This window comes from Thalassophryne amazonica, chromosome 2, assembly GCF_902500255.1.
Source record: "Thalassophryne amazonica chromosome 2, fThaAma1.1, whole genome shotgun sequence".
NCBI lineage: Eukaryota > Metazoa > Chordata > Actinopteri > Batrachoidiformes > Batrachoididae > Thalassophryne > Thalassophryne amazonica.
This window is the reverse complement of record NC_047104.1, coordinates 39,047,684-39,066,180: the sequence shown is the minus strand read 5'-3', so window position 1 is coordinate 39,066,180 and position 18,497 is coordinate 39,047,684. Positions and strand designations below refer to the sequence as shown.

Here is an 18,497-nt window from a genome sequence, read left to right as displayed (position 1 = left end):
CTAAAATCTCTCATCCTAGAAATGAAAATGAATTAGAACTGTAATGCATTAATTGTTAATTCTTTTTTTTCTTCTCAGTCAAATCAATCCAATTTGATTTTAACCCCAATAAAGTTAAACCATGCAATTAATCTTTATATGCTACCTCGTTTCCTCTTGTTTTTTTTTTATTATGGATAACTGAGTAATGGTAAACAGCCCAGTCTTACATTTTTTTTTGTTTGTTTCTCTGTCCTCCCGTCACAAAATGATTCAAATTTTCGTGACAGGTTTTTATAAACTCAGTATTACTAACCCTACTCCTACCCCCAACCATAACCTTAACCATAACCTAACCCTACTCTTTCCCCTAACCCCAACCCCCCATGCACTTGTAATTTCATGCAGTCATCACCGAATGAATTAGAATGAATTTGTGCTGCCATGACGAAAATTGTGCACTTTTCGTGACAATATGACAAACCAATAGATTAATGTATATTTCATGCTCCTGAATCAAGACAATCTGTGAAACTGGTTTGGGTAAAACTAGAGTAATTTTAAGGACAACGGGAAGAAAAATAAACATCTGGTTTTCCATATTTTGTAGGAAAGAAGACAGGAGAAAATAAAAATTAATAGAACATTAAGAGGAAACTATTATAACCCAAAATATTAAGTAAGAAAATAACTATGATTTAATGATTAACAACTAATGCATTACTTGACTTATTAATGATTATAAAATCTGTTTCATTCTCTGGAAGGTGGAATCACGAACAGAAAAAGCAAACAAAGTATGAAAACAATTAATTTTATGGTTCAGTCTGTACAATGTCCAACAAACACCTAAATGTTAAGAACCTGCTGGAAAATCAGGAGCTGTTGGGCTTAAAATGTTTCAGAAATATTCCTTATGTTCAAAGTACCAAGTCTGGAAGATATGAAATAAAAAAATGACCGTCACGAGACAATCCCTGCAATTTATTTTCACAAGCTGGACCCCATATACAGAAAACACTGGCAAAAGAGCCAAAAAATATAATAATAATTTACAAACACGATAAATATACACACAGGGTTTAATAAATATCCAAAAAGTGAAGACTGTGAGTGTCATCAGACTGCAAACATTCATCTGACCTTAGAGTCTCTTGTGACATTTTGTTTATTTGGGAAAAAAAAAAAATCTGCCAATGATATAAGATCATTTAGTGTCTCCTTTAAGTCAATGTATTTCAGGATTTTTAATTGTTTTTTTTTTCTTTCAAGAAACACATCATGTTAAGAAAAACTAGCAGGTCTGTCTGCTTTACTGTAAATGAGTATAAATTCTCTCTTCTCCCAGGTAGTAACCGAGTTAAGATGCAGTGATCTGAACAGCTTTTGGGACAACTTCAGGTCTCTACTGAATGGGCATGTAAGGCCAGTTGAAGCTGCTCCCAGACAGCAGCATGTCCCGTATCAGCGTCTCGATGGGTGTTTTCCCCACCAGGCGCACGAAGAAAAGCTGCTCTATGACAGAAGAAGAGACGGTGCGGAGGGAAGGTAAGCGCAGCAACAGCTTTCCAAACCTGTTGGGCTGGTTGGGATACTGGCTCCTCACGTACTCCTCCAGAGCACACTGAGATTTCTCCTGCAGACCTTCTACATGGGCCACATCCGACAGACCGCAGGCGTCTTCACAGAGACAAAAAGACAGCAGGCGACACCGTCAGCTCCAACCAGTTTATATAAAAAAAAGTCAACTATCTTCAACCACAAATCAGAAAAAAGTTAGGAAATGGAATATTCAAAAAAAAAAAAAAAAAAAAATACATTTACATTCTTACATTTGTTTTGACACTGATTTCTTTGCAGACCCGATTAACCCAAGATATCTGATGTTTTGTGCAGTCAGGTTAATTTAATATACATCCGTTCTTGTATTTCAGACCTGCAACATATTCTAAAAAAGGCTGGGACACTAAAGCATTTACCACTTTGTAATGTTGCCATTCCTCCTCACAACACTTAACAGACATTTTGGCATTGAGGATACAGAGAGATGGAACATTTCAGGTGTTATTTTGTTCCATTCTTCCTGCAAACACTTCTTAAGCAAACCAGTGCAACAGTATGGAGCCAGCATTATTGCATTTTTTTTAATGTAAAATCCTCCACACATTCTCTATTGTTGTCAAGTCAGGACTGCAGGCAGGCTAGTCCAGTACCCATAGCTTCTTTGTCCACCGACATGCCTTTGTAATATGTGCAGAATGTGGATTTGCTTTGTCTTACTGAAAAATGCATGGACGTCCCTGTAAAGATGTCACCTAGACGGCAGCATTGGTCTGAAATCTCAAAGTACGTTTCTGCATTACTGCTGCCATCACAGAACTGTAAATTACTTTTGCCAAGGGCATTGACACAACCCCATGCCATGACAGACCTGGGTTTTGGACTTGTTGCTGATAGTCTGGATGGTCTTTTATGCTGTTGGTCAGGAGCACACAGCATCCATTCCTTTAAAAAATAACATCTGGAGTACTGATTTGTTTGACCATACTACATGTTTCCACTGTGTGATGGTCCAACCCAGATGCCTCAGAGTCCAGAGAAGTTGACACCTCTTCTGGTCAAGATTAACATCAGCCTTCTTTATTTATCAGTATAGTTTTGTTATATTTGTGAGTATAACTCCGTATTGCAGTGCTTGACAAAGGTTTCTCAAAGTAAAACCTTGCCCATATAGTTATATCAGCCATTGATGAATGAGTGTCCTTGATGCAGTGCTGTCTGAGGGATAGGAGATCATGGATGTTCAGCTTAGGCTTGAAACCATGCCCTTTAGGCACTGAAATTCCTTCAGATTCCTTGTATCGTTTAATGATATTATGCACTGTAGAGGGAGACATGTTCAAATCCCATCCTGGCTTTCTTTGAGTAACATTGTTTTAAAACATTTCTGCAATTTTCTCATGCAGTTATTGATAAATTAGAGATCCTCCACTCATCTTTGCTCCTTAAAGACGCGGCCTGTCATAGCTAATACTTCTGTACCAAATCATGATTACTATCACCTGTTGACATTTTTTTTTCTTCTAACTCATTACTAGCTCTAAATTGCCCTTGTATCAACTTTTTTGGAACGTGTTTAAGAGCTGAAATGTAGAATTGATGTGTATGAATAAATTAACTCAAGTTGAACATATACAACATGAAATATCTTGGGTTTACACTGTTTGTAATTAAAACGAAGTCAAAGTAAATGTAAGGACTCCTGCAGGTTCCCCCCATATCCCGTATCATCCAAAGTTTTTCTGATTTGGGGAGGAATTTTTGCCTTATATTAACCAGGTACATGCGTGGCTTCTCACTCAAGTTAGAAACAAAAGTAGCACAACATGTCTATAGCATCCATTTTCAGTCTCAAGCAGTAATGGTCAGCTAAAAGAAGTGCACAGGTGTTGAAATGTATTTAAAAGTAGTCTAAACCAAAAAATGTTTGTTTTTTCTTCTGTTGTGCTGTGACATTTGTGCATTTTCATAATCCTTTACTGGAGTTGGGGAGTATTCTTTGCATTTGCCTGAAATCTGAATTTCTCACCATAAATGAATGACCTCAATCTGCGGCATAGAAATGTCTGTGCGTGGGTGTGTAGGCATGTGGCTTGCATATCTCTCTGTTTGTCAGATCGACCTTAGCTTTCGGATATGGCTTGCACATGGCACGATGATGTGTGTCCTTTATTATGAACATTTTGGGGATTAATTTTGAAAACCTTAATTTTGATATTAAACTTTTATTTGGACATTGTACCATTAGTACTTCCAAGATGGCGCCCTCCGTGGCATCCTGCAAAACCAGCATTTGTATACAGATGTCTGTCAAAATTTGTTTCCATGTTCGTTTATTTAGTCATATAAAACTGCTAACTTAAGAATATCTATCTATCTATCTATCTATCTATCTATCTATCTATCTATCTATCTATCTATCTATCTATCTATCTATCTATCTATCTATCTATCTATCTATCTATCTATCTATCTATCTATCTATCTATCTATCTATCTATCTATCTATCTATCTATCTATCTATCTATCTATCTATCTATCTATCTATCTATCTATCTATCTATCTATCTATCTATCTATCTATCTGTCTGTCTGTCTGTCTGTCTGTCTGTCTGTCTGTCTTAGATAACCTCCGCCAACACTACTTTCCAATTCCACAGATTTTTACCTTGGAAAGATTTTCAAGGTCAAAGACTTGTTAGAAGTCGATTTTCATAAGCTAAAATATAATACAAAATATATATCAAAAGGGCTTTTCAATGTTAAAATCAAATATCCGGTAAATCAGCAATACGGATCAGATGCGGATCAAACTTACTCTATTCATTGAACATGCCAGTTTGCACCTCATTGTTACAAATGAGTATGATTAAGGCACTTTTGATTGAGATATAATGCCAAATGTACACCAAATGGATTTTTCAATATTAAATTCAAAAGTCCACAAAATCCACAATCCGAATCAGCTCTGGATAAAACTTGGTTAGGTGATAGTGAGTGTCAGTCTGCACCTCACTCCAAATATGTGATTTGGGCATGTTTGATTAAAATACGGTAAAACTCACCTAAACCATCATCATATAAACTGGATATTCACACTCACTGGACAAAATCAAAAGTCCCAATGCTTTTGTATGGTTTTTCATGTAATAAACAGCATATACGTATAATGGATTTTGTATAACGGATTTTCACACATCAAATAAAATGTCCTGTCGGATCGCAGTGTATTTCGATTAAAACCCCTCACATGTACTGGACAGAGCATTCTAGATGTGTTCAGCCACAACAGAGGTACGAAATGAAGTTCAGCACTGACACTTGCCAATTTGAGGAAAGTCTGTACCACATTTCCTTGATTAAAAGCCCGGCCATTTATTTTTTCCAAACTGTGCTCAGACCCGGCGCCTAAATGAGGCAAGGCTTTATTCAAGGCTGGTGATTATTAACAAAATGCTGCTTGCTGCCTGCACTGTAATATGGTGCAAAGTTTCACACATATCCCTGACTGTGGCAAACCAGACTGCTTTAGATCAGAGCCCTTTGTGTGGCTGCGAACCCTCCCCAGACCACTGACGCACACCTGCTAAATGATGGACACAGCAAGGGCTGTGATTTGTCACTTTTACATTTTCACTCCTTCCTCTCCCGTCATATTTTAATATTTTTTGCAGTGCGCTTGCCGATTACATTTCGATCATGGATCAAATACATTTGGCAGAAAAGTCTGCAAATATGACCAACTTTACAACAAGGAGTCAGAAAAAGATGCTCAAATGACCTGTAATTCATGAAGGAAAATTGTACATACCATATCGTTGGTTTGGAGGTTGATGATTGCATTGAAGTGGAGCTTGTTGAGTAGGGATGGGTATTGCTTTATCGATATCGATAACATGATTGATTCCGCTTATCGATCTGATTCCTTAAAGATTCCCTTATTGATACCTCTTGTGAATTTTCTGTGTACTAAAAGTAGGCTTTACAGGTTTTCTATGTCAACAACATTTTACTGAGTCTTAAAGTAAATAAATGTGAAATTGGTCACTGGATCCTTAAACTCTGGACATAATAAACTCTACATGGTGGATCCTTGATCTCTGGACATAAATAGAAATAAACAAAATGTGTAATTTTTGTCAAAAGCATTTTGTTTCAGACATTATTGGTATGAATGTCTTTCCATACATCTGAGCTGAGCTCAGGTCGCTGTGCTGCACGTCAGGATGTAATTCATAAAGAATGCAGGACGTCTCATTTTGGGGGGAAAAAACATTTTAGTCGATTGTAGTTTCTTGTCTGTATTACAGCATTTGGAAAGAGGTGTCATTTTATTTAAAGCGGCAATTCATTTTGAAGTTATTAATTCCGACTGGACTCTGTCTTGGCAGAGAGCGGAGCAGTGTTTGGAGCTGTGCCAACGGAACGGAGGACGATTCTCGTTTTTTGACTGCAACAAGAGTCCCAGTTAGTGACTTTAATACACACAAAAGCGACTCACGATTAACATATTTTAATGACTCTGAAAGGGGTTAAAAAGTGGACTTGCCGCTTCTGAAGAGCAGTGAATCAAAGAACCAACGAGCCAGCGGATTGAAGCACTGCTTCATTGATTCACGCTTCAAAATGGAATCACGTTGCAGAAACGATTGATTACAGAGCCGCTGCAGGGCCTGTAATCAATGTAGATAAATTATCATTTTCCCGACAAACACCCTCAAAAACAACAGCTGCTCTGAAGGACCGATAAGGAATCTTGATTCCCTTATCGGTCCTTCAGAGCAGCTGCAAAAAGACTATTGATATCGGTGGATCAAATCATTTCTTAATGATACCTGAAAAGAAACAGTTCTCGATATCCAACCCTATTGTTGAGGGACAAAATCCAGAAAAAGCCGCTGTTCCTGCGGCAAATTTCATAAAGGCACGATGGTGAACTTTAAAGGGTCACACACACATCAGTATCACTGCATGGCCACAGAGTTACAGAGTTGCAGAAGTATAAATCAGGGTTTAGGATTTTAAGGTACCACTCCACAGTGGACTTAGAAAAAATTTTTTTGTCCGTATTATACATATCCTCCTGACTATTAGGATATATATATATATACGAGGTCTATTAGAAAAGTATCCAACCTTATTATTTTTTTAAAAAACCATATGGATTTGAATCACGTGTGATTGCGTCAGACAAGCTTGCACCCTCGTGCGCATGTCTGAGTTTTTTCATGCCTGTCGGTTGCGTCATTCGCCTGTGAGCAGGCTTTGAGTGAGGTGTGGTCCACCCCTCTCGTCTATTTTTATTGCGACTAAATGTCTGAATGATTTGGAGCTTTGCTGCATCAATTTTTTTCCAGAAACTGTGAGAGACCTCCAGGTGGACACCGTTCGAAAAATTAACATGGCTTTCGGGGACGATTTTATGGGGATTAAACAGATTCTGGAGTGTTACTGCCGCTTTAAGGACTGCCCACAACTCCTGAGAGCGCGGCGCGCTCCCAGCCCCCATCGACAGGCTGACACCCCGCTGGAACAACCAGATCATTTCCAACGTGAAAGCTTTGTTGATCCGGGACCTCGTCTGACTTTCACAAAAAGGCAGAAGATGTGGACATCAGCACTTTTTCGGCACATTCCACCTTTACAGGAGTTTTTTTCATGGAAAAAGAAACGGAGGGATGCGCCACGGAGCCGTTCATTACGCGCGGTGGAGCCGCTTCTCTTTCCATGACAAAAACTCCTAACAGTTAAATGTGCAGTTCATTTTTAAACTGGACGCTGTTTTGATCCGGTATGTCATCTGACTAGCACAGGAATTGTGAAAAGACGTGGACATCAGCACTTTTTCAGCACATTAAGACAGATGTGCGGAGGAGTTCCGCGCGTCGCGGCAGAGCTGCATGGCGCAAAGAAACGCCGTGATGAAGCCTCACAGGACATGTTTGGGCATGTCCAGCTCATGCACAATCACAATCGGATATTCACACGACTGGAATTCAACCAGAATCCGTCTGAAATCCACCTGAAAGCCGTCCTATGAGACCAACACGGAGGTGGTTTTGTGCCGCGTAATGAACGGCTCCGTGGCGCATCCCTCCGCTTGTTTTTCCATGAAAAAAACTCCTGTAACGGTGGAATGTGCCGAAAAAGTGCTGATGTCCACATCTTCTGCCTTTTTGTGAAAGTCAGACGAGGTCCCGAATCAACAAAGCTTTCACGTTGGAAATGATCTGGTTGTTCCAGTGGGGTGTCAGCCTGTCGATGGGGGCTGGGAGTGTGCCGCACTCTCAAGAGTTGTAGGCAGTCCTTAAAGCGGCAGTAACACTCCGTAATCTGTTTAATCCCCATTAAATCGTCCCTGAAAGCCATATTAATTTTCCGAACGGTGTCCACCTGGAGGTCTCTCACAGTTTCTGGAAAAAAATTGATGCAGCAAAGCTCCAAATCGTTCAGACATTTATTCGCGATAAAAAATAGACGAGAGGGGTGGACCACGCCTCACTCAAAGCCTGCTCACAGGCGAATGACGCAACCGACAGGCATGAAAAAACTCACGCATGCGCACGAGGGTTCAAGCTTGTCTGACGCAATCACACGTGATTCAAATCCATATGGTTTTTTAAAAAAATAATAAGGTCGGATACTTTTCTAATAGACCTCGTATATATATATATATATATATATATATATATATACACACACACAAGTATATGTGTGTGTGTGTGTGTCCTGGTAATCAGGAGGATATAGCAGAGTTTGTCCTTTTTATACATATATTGGATATTGATTATAACAGACAAAATTCACTGGTCCACCTGAATCCATTAAATGTGAGTTTACTGTGTAATGTAAAATACACATTAAATGGGGGTTTCTATTTTAATTTTAAATAGCCACAAAATCTGTAATCTAGATCAGATCACACTTTGTCAGTCAATAAAGGATACCATCCCACACAAAGCTCTCAAATATGAAAGAAAATTGATCTTTTTTGACAGTTATGAATTTTTGAAAATTCATTCAATGTTTAGATATGGATTTTTTACATATTTCCAAGATTTTTCCTGACTTTGCCCTATGACCTTGAAATTTGAATCAGTTCTTGCCAATTAGGATATGGCTGTTCAGCAAAAATTTCATAACGATATCTGAAAAATTGTGGGCTTCAGGCTGTTCCACAATCAAACAAACAATCAAACAGGAGTGAAAACATAAACTCCTCCAACTTCGTTGGCAGAGGTAAAAAAGTTATTTTGAAATTTTTGCAAATTTATTAAAAATAAAAAACTAAGAAATCACGTGTATATGAGTATTCACAGCCTTTGCTCAATACTCTGTTGATGCACCTTTGGCAGCAATTACAGCGTCAAGTCTTCTTGAATATGATGCACAGGTTTGGTGCACCTATCTTTGGGCAGTTTTGTCCATTCCTCTTTGCAGCACCTCTCAAGCTCCATCAGGTTGGATGGGGAGCGTTGGTGCACAGCTCTCTCCAGAGAAGTTCAATCAGATTCAGATCTGGGTTCTGGCTGGGTCACTCAAGGATATTCATAGAGTTGTCCTGAAGCCACTCCTTTGATAGCATGGCTGTGTGCTTAAGGTCATTGTCCTGCTGAAAGATAAACATTCACCCCAGTCTGAGGTCAAGAGCGCTCTGGAGCAGGTTTTCATCCAGGATGTCTCTGTACATTGATGCATTCATCTTTCCCTCAGCTGACTAGTCTCCCAGTTCCTGCTGATGAAAAACATCCCTACAGCATGATGCTGCCACCACCATGCTTCACTGTAGGGATGGTGGCTGTGAATACTTATGTACATGTGATTTCTTAATTTGTTTTAATATCTTTGCAAAAATCTCAAAAAAGAAAAAATATTATCACATTGTCTTTATGGCGTATTGTGTGTAGACTTTTGAGGGGAAAAAATGAATTTCATAAGTTTTGGAATAAGGCTGTAACATAACAAAATGTGGAAAAAGTGAAGCACTGCGAATACTTTCCAGATACACTGTAGTTTATGTCTGATTTACACATAAGCATATAGTTATGCAAACTGTGCGGTGGGGGGGCAGGATCAGGTCAGTAATGATGGCGGCTGCTCACCGTGGTTAACCTGTCTGCCTACATCTATACCACAACTGGTGTCATTTAGAACCTATTTTTGTGCTTATTATTCTAATCTTACAGAGCCTGTACACAGTTGTTACATACAACACACTTTTAGTAACATGATAACATACTTTTATTCTGACTGACTTGGAAAAGTGGGTGGCATGCTACGCTAAAGGCTAGAGCTGTCGGTACAAGCTAACTAAAAGCTAGAGCTGAGGCTAAATGTTCTTGAAAGAATAGAACTGTAGCTATAAGCTAGCTAATGCCTAGCACTGTGATTAAATCATAACTAAAGGCTAGAGCTGCAGCTAAAAGCTAGCTTAAAGCTGGAGGTGAGGCTACTTGTTAATGAAAATATTCTCATGGTTGGGTACATGTCACTTCTGGTGAAGCGGTGAATCCGAAGGCGAGAGTTCGTACTTCCGCACACATATGCGACTGGCCACTCATTGCCTGGAACTATGATATTTATACACCAAGTTGACCTGACATGAAACATTGTACATTACATTGACTATATTGATGAGTCTGACCCTTTTGAAACGTGACCAAATTACATGTATTTGTACTGAGTTCAGCAATGTTTTCACTAACCAAAACAGCCACCAGAAGGGCGCTGGAGTACTGCCCAACCACAGCCATAGAGATATGGCTACATGCTAGCTAAATCCTAGAGCTGTGGCTACATACTAGCTAAACCCCAGGGCTGTGCCAAAATTCCTGGCTAAAGAAAGTCTTTCAGGGTCCCATCATTCCCTGCATGCTTAGTGTTTCCGTTTTGACTTGCCGGATGCCGAAATCGACAACTTCCAAATTCTTAAATTTCAACTTCTTAAATGTGAGTATTTTCCAGTTTATTTTACAAGCTGCTTTACTCATATCAGTAAACTGAATATCTTTGGACTGTGGACAACACAAGACATTCGAAGGTGTCATCTTGGGCTCTGGATAATACTGATTGACATTTTTGACCATTTTGGAGATTTTATGGATCTAAGAACTAACTGGGACCTAACAACTAATTGACAAATCAAGAAAATAATCAATGAATTAATTGTTTACAAAAATAATAACAAATTGCAGCCTTAAACTATATATATATATATATATATATATATATATATATGATACTCTGTTTAAAAAAATACATATTTTTAATGCATTACTAATGTTTTACTATTTAAAAAAATACTCTGTTGGTGAAAAGAAGGAATGCATAGTAAAAATTTCTTTACACAGTGCAACAGAATGCTTTATTGTTCAGAAAACAAAAAAAAGCAAGTCTGCTTATTGGTTTCCGATGTAGGTCATCTATATATTAAAAGCCAAGTGGCCTCTGTGTACATGTATGTGTCCGTGCATGCATGTGTATGGTTTCAATCACAGAGAAGCTGGGGAGAGCTGACATTTGCTATTTTGGGTCAAGGATGACCACCCTGAAAATGTAACGTTGATAGGACTAATATTTTTGGAGAATTTCGGGATACTGGCTAACAACTATAAACAATGGACATTGATAATTACATTCTGGATGCACACGCCATTCAAGCTGGGGACAATAAATCATCTATATATTAAAAGCCAATTGGCATCTGTGTATGTGCAACCCAGTCTCACGGCATGTCGTAATTCAGTAGCACAAAATATACATTAATCTACTGGTTCGTGATATTGTGACGAAAAGCGCCTCATTTTTGTCATGGCAGCATGAATTAATTCTAATTCATTCTGTGATAACTGCACAAAATTAAAAGTGAAGTGGGGGTGTCAGGGTGGCTATGGTTAGGGTGGGGGGAAGGAGTAGGATTAGGTTATGGTTAAGGTTAGGGTTGGGAGTAGGAGTAGGGTTAGTAATAGTGAGCTAAAAAAAAAACGAAAACTGAAAAAAAAAAAACCCTGAAAATTTGACTAATTTCGTCACGGGAGCATGAAGAAAAAAAAGTGAGACTGGGCTGGTATGTGCATCCGTGCATCTGTGCGTGTGTGCGTGTTTGTACCTTGGATCACGGAAAAACTGGGGAGAGGTGACATTTGCCATTTGGTATGCTTATGTATTTTGGATCGAGGATGAACACCGCCAAAACAGAATGTTGATAGGACTAATATTTTTGGAGAAATTACAGATATTACGTAACAACAATGAACAATGGACATTGATTACATTCGGGACTCACACGCCATTCCAAATCATTATAGAAACTTTGCATAAATTGTACCACCCTTGAAAATGTCAGCTACCTATTTTATAAACACTACCCAATCTAGAGCCCATGGATCCCCACGTACTAGTTTTGTCTTATTGTTGCACACTGACAGAACCTCAGATTTATTTGGGGGGGGGGGGGGGGGCACCTACAGCATGATACTGGTTTGTTAAGGAGCAGCTGTGTGTAAGTCTTGTGCATCCTTGAATGTTGCATATAGGCTTTAGTATTATTGCTGCACGCATGCAGCCCCCCGCACTGTTTTACTGTAAGGCTGCAGGCCAGATGGCATCAGGGGTTAAAGGAGGTCAGTGTGGCCCATTTTACAGGCACGTGTTCACATGTTGTGTTATGGAAAATTTAGACAAAACCAAACTTCAATAATACAGAAAGTCATTTAAAATCAGATCATTCCACTGAAATTATATATATATATATATATATATAACTCCAACTCCAAATGTACGTGGAGAACGGGCAGGGATGGCATTTACCCCGGGATCCATTTCCGAAACAAATCACTAACCGCCCGCGTTGCCATTACCTCAAAAAAAAAAAAAAAAAAAAAAAAATTAATACATCATAAAACAAACATAATAAATAAAAGTAAGGTAACAAATAATTTGGTAAACAAAATATAATAAATAAATATCCAAGTTTAAAATTCGATAAAACATAAAATTGAATTAACGGCTGCTAGATTTCTTCTTTCTTTTGGCTGCTCCTGTTTTTGTTCATTGTCATGGCAGCGGATCCGGTATGGATTTGAATGTCAATTTGGCACAAATTTTACAGCAGATACCTTTCCTGTTGCAGCTCTTACAACTCTTTATTATATAGATTTTTAAAAAGTCTATATAATAAAGATTTTTTTTTGGCATGTCTTTTGTCTAACAAAAATGTGCAAGTGGAATTGTTGTTCCAGAATTATTACATATGTGCCTAATGTCAGTGTGCAACTTCAATCTACCACTTTGTCTTATGATTCTCATAATGAAAGTATTTAACAATAAATATGACAGCACCTGTGATAAACTTTTGCTCAGTTTCAAGTGGTGAAGATGAAATAATGAAATCATAACAGACAAATTTAAAAAATAACATTTAAAAACAATAATTAATTGGTTTTTGGGGGGCATGCTCATGATATCTGACATGAGGTCAAAGATCAGATATTGATCTCTTTCGAAATTCATTAAAGATTTTTGTTTGAAGTTTTTGTTGTTTTTATGTCATGCTTTTTTTTCTTACTTTATGTAAGTAAAGAAACAAAATCTTATTCATACGTAACCACAATAACTTATTCTAATTCTCCAATAACTGAAGGAAAATGGGGAAAACATGGCATTTTTTAAAAATCTAACATACATCTAAATAAATAAATAAATAAATGAATGAATGAATGAATGTTCTGAATAGTGTGGCCTTCAAAGCATTTCAGCAAGCAAAAATTTTGTGAGCACAGTCTTGATTTGTTGATGTCCACTAATACTAAAGCTACAGTTACCTCAGGCAGTTTAAATATTACTAAATTATTTATTGTAAAATGTATTTTCTAATTAACTGGTGACTTAATTGGATTTTTGGAAATGTAGGGTGATGTTTAAATGGTTTATTACATTCATGTGCCTGTTATTCTATGCATACTTTGGAATATTTATGCACTAAAAGAACATTGTGCGCAGAAAAATAAGCAAAACTCAACATTATTTTAAAGAACTGGCTATTCTGTTGAACACAAATAGTTGTGTTGTTGTTGCTGTTTTTTATTTTTTTTTTGCTCTTGCTTGTTTGGTCGAAAAGGCCAAAACAGTGTGTTTTATTCAGCCCAGTCTCATATTTTTTTTTCATTCCCCGTCACAAAAAGCTCCCGATTTTCGTGACACGTTTTTATTTTGCTATTTATGATCCTCCCCTTCTCCCAACTCTAACTGTAACCATAGCGTAAGTGTCTACCCTCCTCAAACCTTAACCATGACCTCACATTTTGTGTCCCATCACAAAATAAATTTGGGCCCCGTTAAAAAAACACCCCATTTTCATGCCCCCATCATGAGCCCATAAATTAATGTACTTTTCGTAATGCTGCCACGAACTGCTGTGAAACTGGTTGGTTTTATTCATCTATGGTAAACAAAAACACTGTTTTTCATTTACCTGTGGTAAATGAAAAAAAACTGTTTTTGCTTACTGTTCGACTGTCACTGTTCTACTGTTTTTTTTTTATTTACCTGTGGTAAATAAAAAAAACTGTTTTATTTACCTGTGGCAAACAAAAACAGTGTGTTTTCTTTACCTGTGGTAAACAAAAACAGTATTTTATTTAGCTGTGGCAAACAAAAAATGTGTTTTATTTACATGTGTTTTTTTTAAGTGTGTTTTCTTTAACTGTGGTAAACAAAAACAGTATTTTATTTACCTGTGGAAAACAAAAAGTGTTTCTTACTGACATGTGGCAAAAAAAAGTGTGTCTTATTGACATGTGGCAAAAAAAGTGTGTCTTATTGACATGTGGCAAACAAAACAGTGTTTTATTTACCTGTGTTATTTTTTAAAGTGTGTTTTCTTTAACTGTGGTAAACAAAAACAGTATTTTATTTACCTGTGGAAAACAAAAATTGTTTCTTATTGACATGTGGCAAAAAAGTGTGTCTTATTGACATGTGGCAAACAAAAACATGTTTTCTTTACCTGTGGTATTTTTTTTAAAGTGTGTTTTCTTTAACTGTGGTAAACAAAAACAGTATTTTATTTACCTGTGGCAAACAAAAAGTGTGTCTTATTGACATGTGGCAAACAAAAACAGTGTTTTCTTTACCTGTGTTTTTTTAAGTGTGTTTTCTTTAACTGTGGTAAACAAAAACAGTATTTTATTTACCTGTGGAAAACAAAAAGTGTTTCTTACTGACATGTGGCAAAAAAAGTGTGTCTTATTGACATGTGGCAAACAAAAACAGTGTTTTCTTTACCTGTGTTTTTTTTTAAGTGTGTTTTCTTTAACTGTGGTAAACAAAAACAGTATTTTATTTACCTGTGGAAAACAAAAATTGTTTCTTATTGACATGTGGCAAAAAAAGTGTGTCTTATTGACATGTGGCAAACAAAAACATGTTTTCTTTACCTGTGGTATTTTTTTTAAAGTGTGTTTTCTTTAACTGTGGTAAACAAAAAGTATTTTATTTACCTGTGGCAAACAAAAAGTGTGTCTTATTGACATGTGGCAAACAAAAACAGTGTTTTCTTTACCTGTGTTTTTTTTAAAGTGTGTTTTCTTTAACTGTGGTAAACAAAAACAGTATTTTATTTACCTGTGGAAAACAAAAATTGTTTCTTATTGACATGTGGCAAAAAAGTGTGTCTTATTGACATGTGGCAAACAAAAACATGTTTTCTTTACCTGTGGTATTTTTTTTAAAGTGTGTTTTCTTTAACTGTGGTAAACAAAAACAGTATTTTATTTACCTGTGGCAAACAAAAAGTGTGTCTTATTGACATGTGGCAAACAAAAACATGTTTTCTTTACCTGTGGTATTTTTTTTAAAGTGTGTTTTCTTTAACTGTGGTAAACAAAAACAGTATTTTATTTACCTGTGGCAAACAAAAAGTGTGTCTTATTGACATGTGGCAAACAAAAACATGTTTTCTTTACCTGTGGTATTTTTTTAAAGTGTGTTTTCTTTAACTGTGGTAAACAAAAACAGTATTTTATTTACCTGTGGCAAACAAAAAGTGTGTCTTATTGACATGTGGCAAACAAAAAGTGTGTTTTATTTACCTGTGGTAAACAAAAACAGTGTTTTATTTACCTGTGGTAAACAGCACGATGGCCTTGATGCAGCTGTATTCCGCTGAGTCCACGTGCAGAACCTTCAGCTTCTCCACCTGCTCCTGGAACACACGGATGTGGTCCATGAAGGCCACCACTCGGTCCGCGGACATCGGAGATGCATGTAGACCGGCGGCAGCCAGCAACGGTGCCACATGCACGGGCATGGAGCACTGCGCTGCGTTCAGGACAAACAGTTCGCTCCAGGTAAGGCGCAGCAGGGCCACCTGATCCGGTACCTGGAGGTCCGGGAAGAAGGGGATGTTGCGGGCCCACTCCACAGCGCTGAAGAGCATCCGCGCTGCCAGCTCGCAGATGTTCTCTATGCCCATGATGTTGTTGCTCTGGAGGCATTGTGAGCCGAACCTGGAGGTCGGGTAGGGTTCGGCCCGCAGGAGGAGAGAGATATATCCCGACAAGTAGGAATGGCACTGGAGGGGATCCCCGTTCGTCAATGCAAACTGGCCGTGGTACGACTGCATGGGAAGTCTGCCTCTCTGGACAGCTGGAGGAAAAAAAACAAAAACAACTAATCAGATTGGAATTAAAACAGAAGAATGTCTCATAAAACACACAACCATCAGAGTAAATTTCCTGATCCATCTGGAGCCAATAAGTGGTTTAGTCATCTCAGCTCTGAAACCTATTTGCAGTTCAAGACCTGCAGATTTCATCTGTCCTCCTCAGCCAGTCTGATTTGCAGTTAAATTAGAACTCCTTTCAACACACACACTCTTAAATTGTCCTTTAACAATCAGCTCAGTACTCTTTTCCACTGTAATTTATAATCTTGTAAAAAAAGAAGAAGAAGAAGCAGATATGGATTGATTTTACTTTGCCAAGAGGTAAAACAAGATTACAAAAATATTAAAATACAGTTATGTTAAATTTAAAAGGTCTTTGCAGGGAGCCCTAGAAAGTCACAAAATTGTGATTTATTTCTATTGTGGACCCACATCACTCCATACTTAGGGAAAAACAAACAAACAAACAGCCAAAAACCAAAAATTTGCAAATTGAGAACACATCATATCATCATAGTACTGTGCGTGACGTTTCTGTTTTGTGTTTTCTAAAAGATATATATATATATATATATATATATATATATATATATATATATATATATATATATATATATATATATATATATATATATATATATATATATAAAGACATAAACAATATCATAACAAACAATATACTACAAACAACACATTGTTGGAAACGAGATATTTCCACAATACGCCGGATAAAATACAAGCGAAAAAAACAGCGATAATAATAATAATAATAATAATAATAATAATAATAATAAAACCCCACAATTACTCGAGAATGTAAATATTTAAATATATATATTTTTTCACATGATAAGATGTTAATTTAATTTTAGATGTGCGTTTTCTTTGGTGTGACCCCGCATGCAGCGTGCGCAAGAGGCATGCACGACCCGCACGCACATCACAACGGGCCTGCGCGCAACACCGTCTCTGAAACGAATCACACTTGCAGAGCCTTTTTGTTGTTGTTGTTGTTTTTGTCGTTGTTGTTTTGACAAATGGTTGCGTTATACGTGTACATGTCGTAAAATAAACCGGAGTTACGCCCGGATTGGAACACGTGACATAAGAACCGGCGTACTGACCGACAATTACGCACGCGCGGCACGATGCCACAGCGGCGATAATGTCATAAAATAATCAATATTCACAGAAAATGGATTAAGAGACAGAGAAAAAAAAACGCTACAACGTGGTGTGAAATAATATCAGCACGCATCTTAATTCTTTGAGGGATTTATATCATCTACAATATGTTTATCAGGACGGATCTCTAAGGAGGTTCCGGTTCGTACCTTCCCTTCTCATGCCGACTTTGAGGCATTTCTTGAGGCGACAGTACTGACACTGGTTCCGGTGGTGCTGGTCCACGGGACAGTTCCTGTTGGCCCTGCAGGTGTAGGTCAGGTTCCTCCTGACGCTGCGTTTGAAGAAGCTCTTACATCCTTCGCACGTGAACTGTCCGTAGTGTTTCCCGCTGGATTTGTCCCCGCACACGATGCACTCGATCTGCTGGCTCTGCTGCTTGTCCACGGAGGACGAGGAGGACGCTGAAGAGGAGGTGCTGCTGTTGTTGGTGGCGCTCGCCGTCGTGGCACCGCCGCCTGACGCGCCGGGTCTCGGTGCGCCCTGCGGCGCCGGCGGGATTTCCAGAGAGGACGCGGGGTTCATGTGTCCCGTCAGTTCCCCGGACAGAGACAGAGGTGCGACCTGGGTTACGGGAGAGGACAGACTCCCCTGAGCGCCCCCCACGGCCTCCGTGTTCCTCCACGTCACCATAGCCATAGCTCCAAAACTTGGCGCGGCCAACTTTTCTGTTTTTACGCGACAATTAAAACTCTGCGCCGGCATCAATGACCAAAATCACACTCGGTGGTTTTACGACGATTTCCGACGACATGAAATGCAGCTGGTTGTTTGACGCGCTCATCAGATTAAGAGTCGACAGAAAACACGTGAGTGGACGCGTAAAGATCGGGCAGTCACCCAGAAACCGCTACGGCTTCATTCACACCGAGATGCCGTGCTGTAGCATCCACACACACACACAACACCGAGTACAAATCCACGCAGGAAAAACGACGTTATTCCCCCCCAAGGATGTGATCCTTTCTGTCTCGGATCCTTCCTCTGAGGCGGACTCGGTTCTCCACGCGCGCCCTGCACTCCCTGTCCGCCAGAAGTCACATTAAAAAGGACAACGGAGGAGGAGAGAGAGAGGAGCTGATGGATGATGGTTTGGATGATGATGCT

At 38.5% G+C, this 18,497-nt stretch overlaps 1 protein-coding gene across 1 annotated transcript; it reads right to left on the bottom strand.

Moving 5' to 3' along the window:
* Window positions 1-738: 738 nt before the first annotated feature.
* On the bottom strand, window positions 739-18,198 carry LOC117523592 (COUP transcription factor 2-like). Its single transcript, XM_034185160.1, has 3 exons — window positions 17,540-18,198; window positions 15,662-16,186; window positions 739-1,659 (listed from the first exon to the last, which is right to left on the bottom strand). Exons 1-3 carry the CDS (start codon window positions 18,093-18,095, stop codon window positions 1,385-1,387), a joined length of 1,356 nt encoding a protein of 451 aa, XP_034041051.1. The 5' UTR covers window positions 18,096-18,198; the 3' UTR covers window positions 739-1,384.
* Window positions 18,199-18,497: the final 299 nt, after the last annotated feature.

What these genes read in the sequence shown, in the direction of transcription:
- LOC117523592 (XM_034185160.1), bottom strand. Translation starts at nt 18,095, where the DNA reads ATGCCGGCGCAGAGTTTTAATTGTCGCGTAAAAACAGAAAAGTTGGCC. An exon ending in AGTCGGCATGAGAAGGGAAG is followed by an intron (nt 16,187 to 17,539) that starts GTACGAACCGGA and finishes TTTTTCCTCCAG; the next exon opens with CTGTCCAGAGAGGCAGACTT. An exon ending in CATCGTGCTGTTTACCACAG is followed by an intron (nt 1,660 to 15,661) that starts GTAAATAAAACA and finishes GTCTCTGTGAAG; the next exon opens with ACGCCTGCGGTCTGTCGGAT.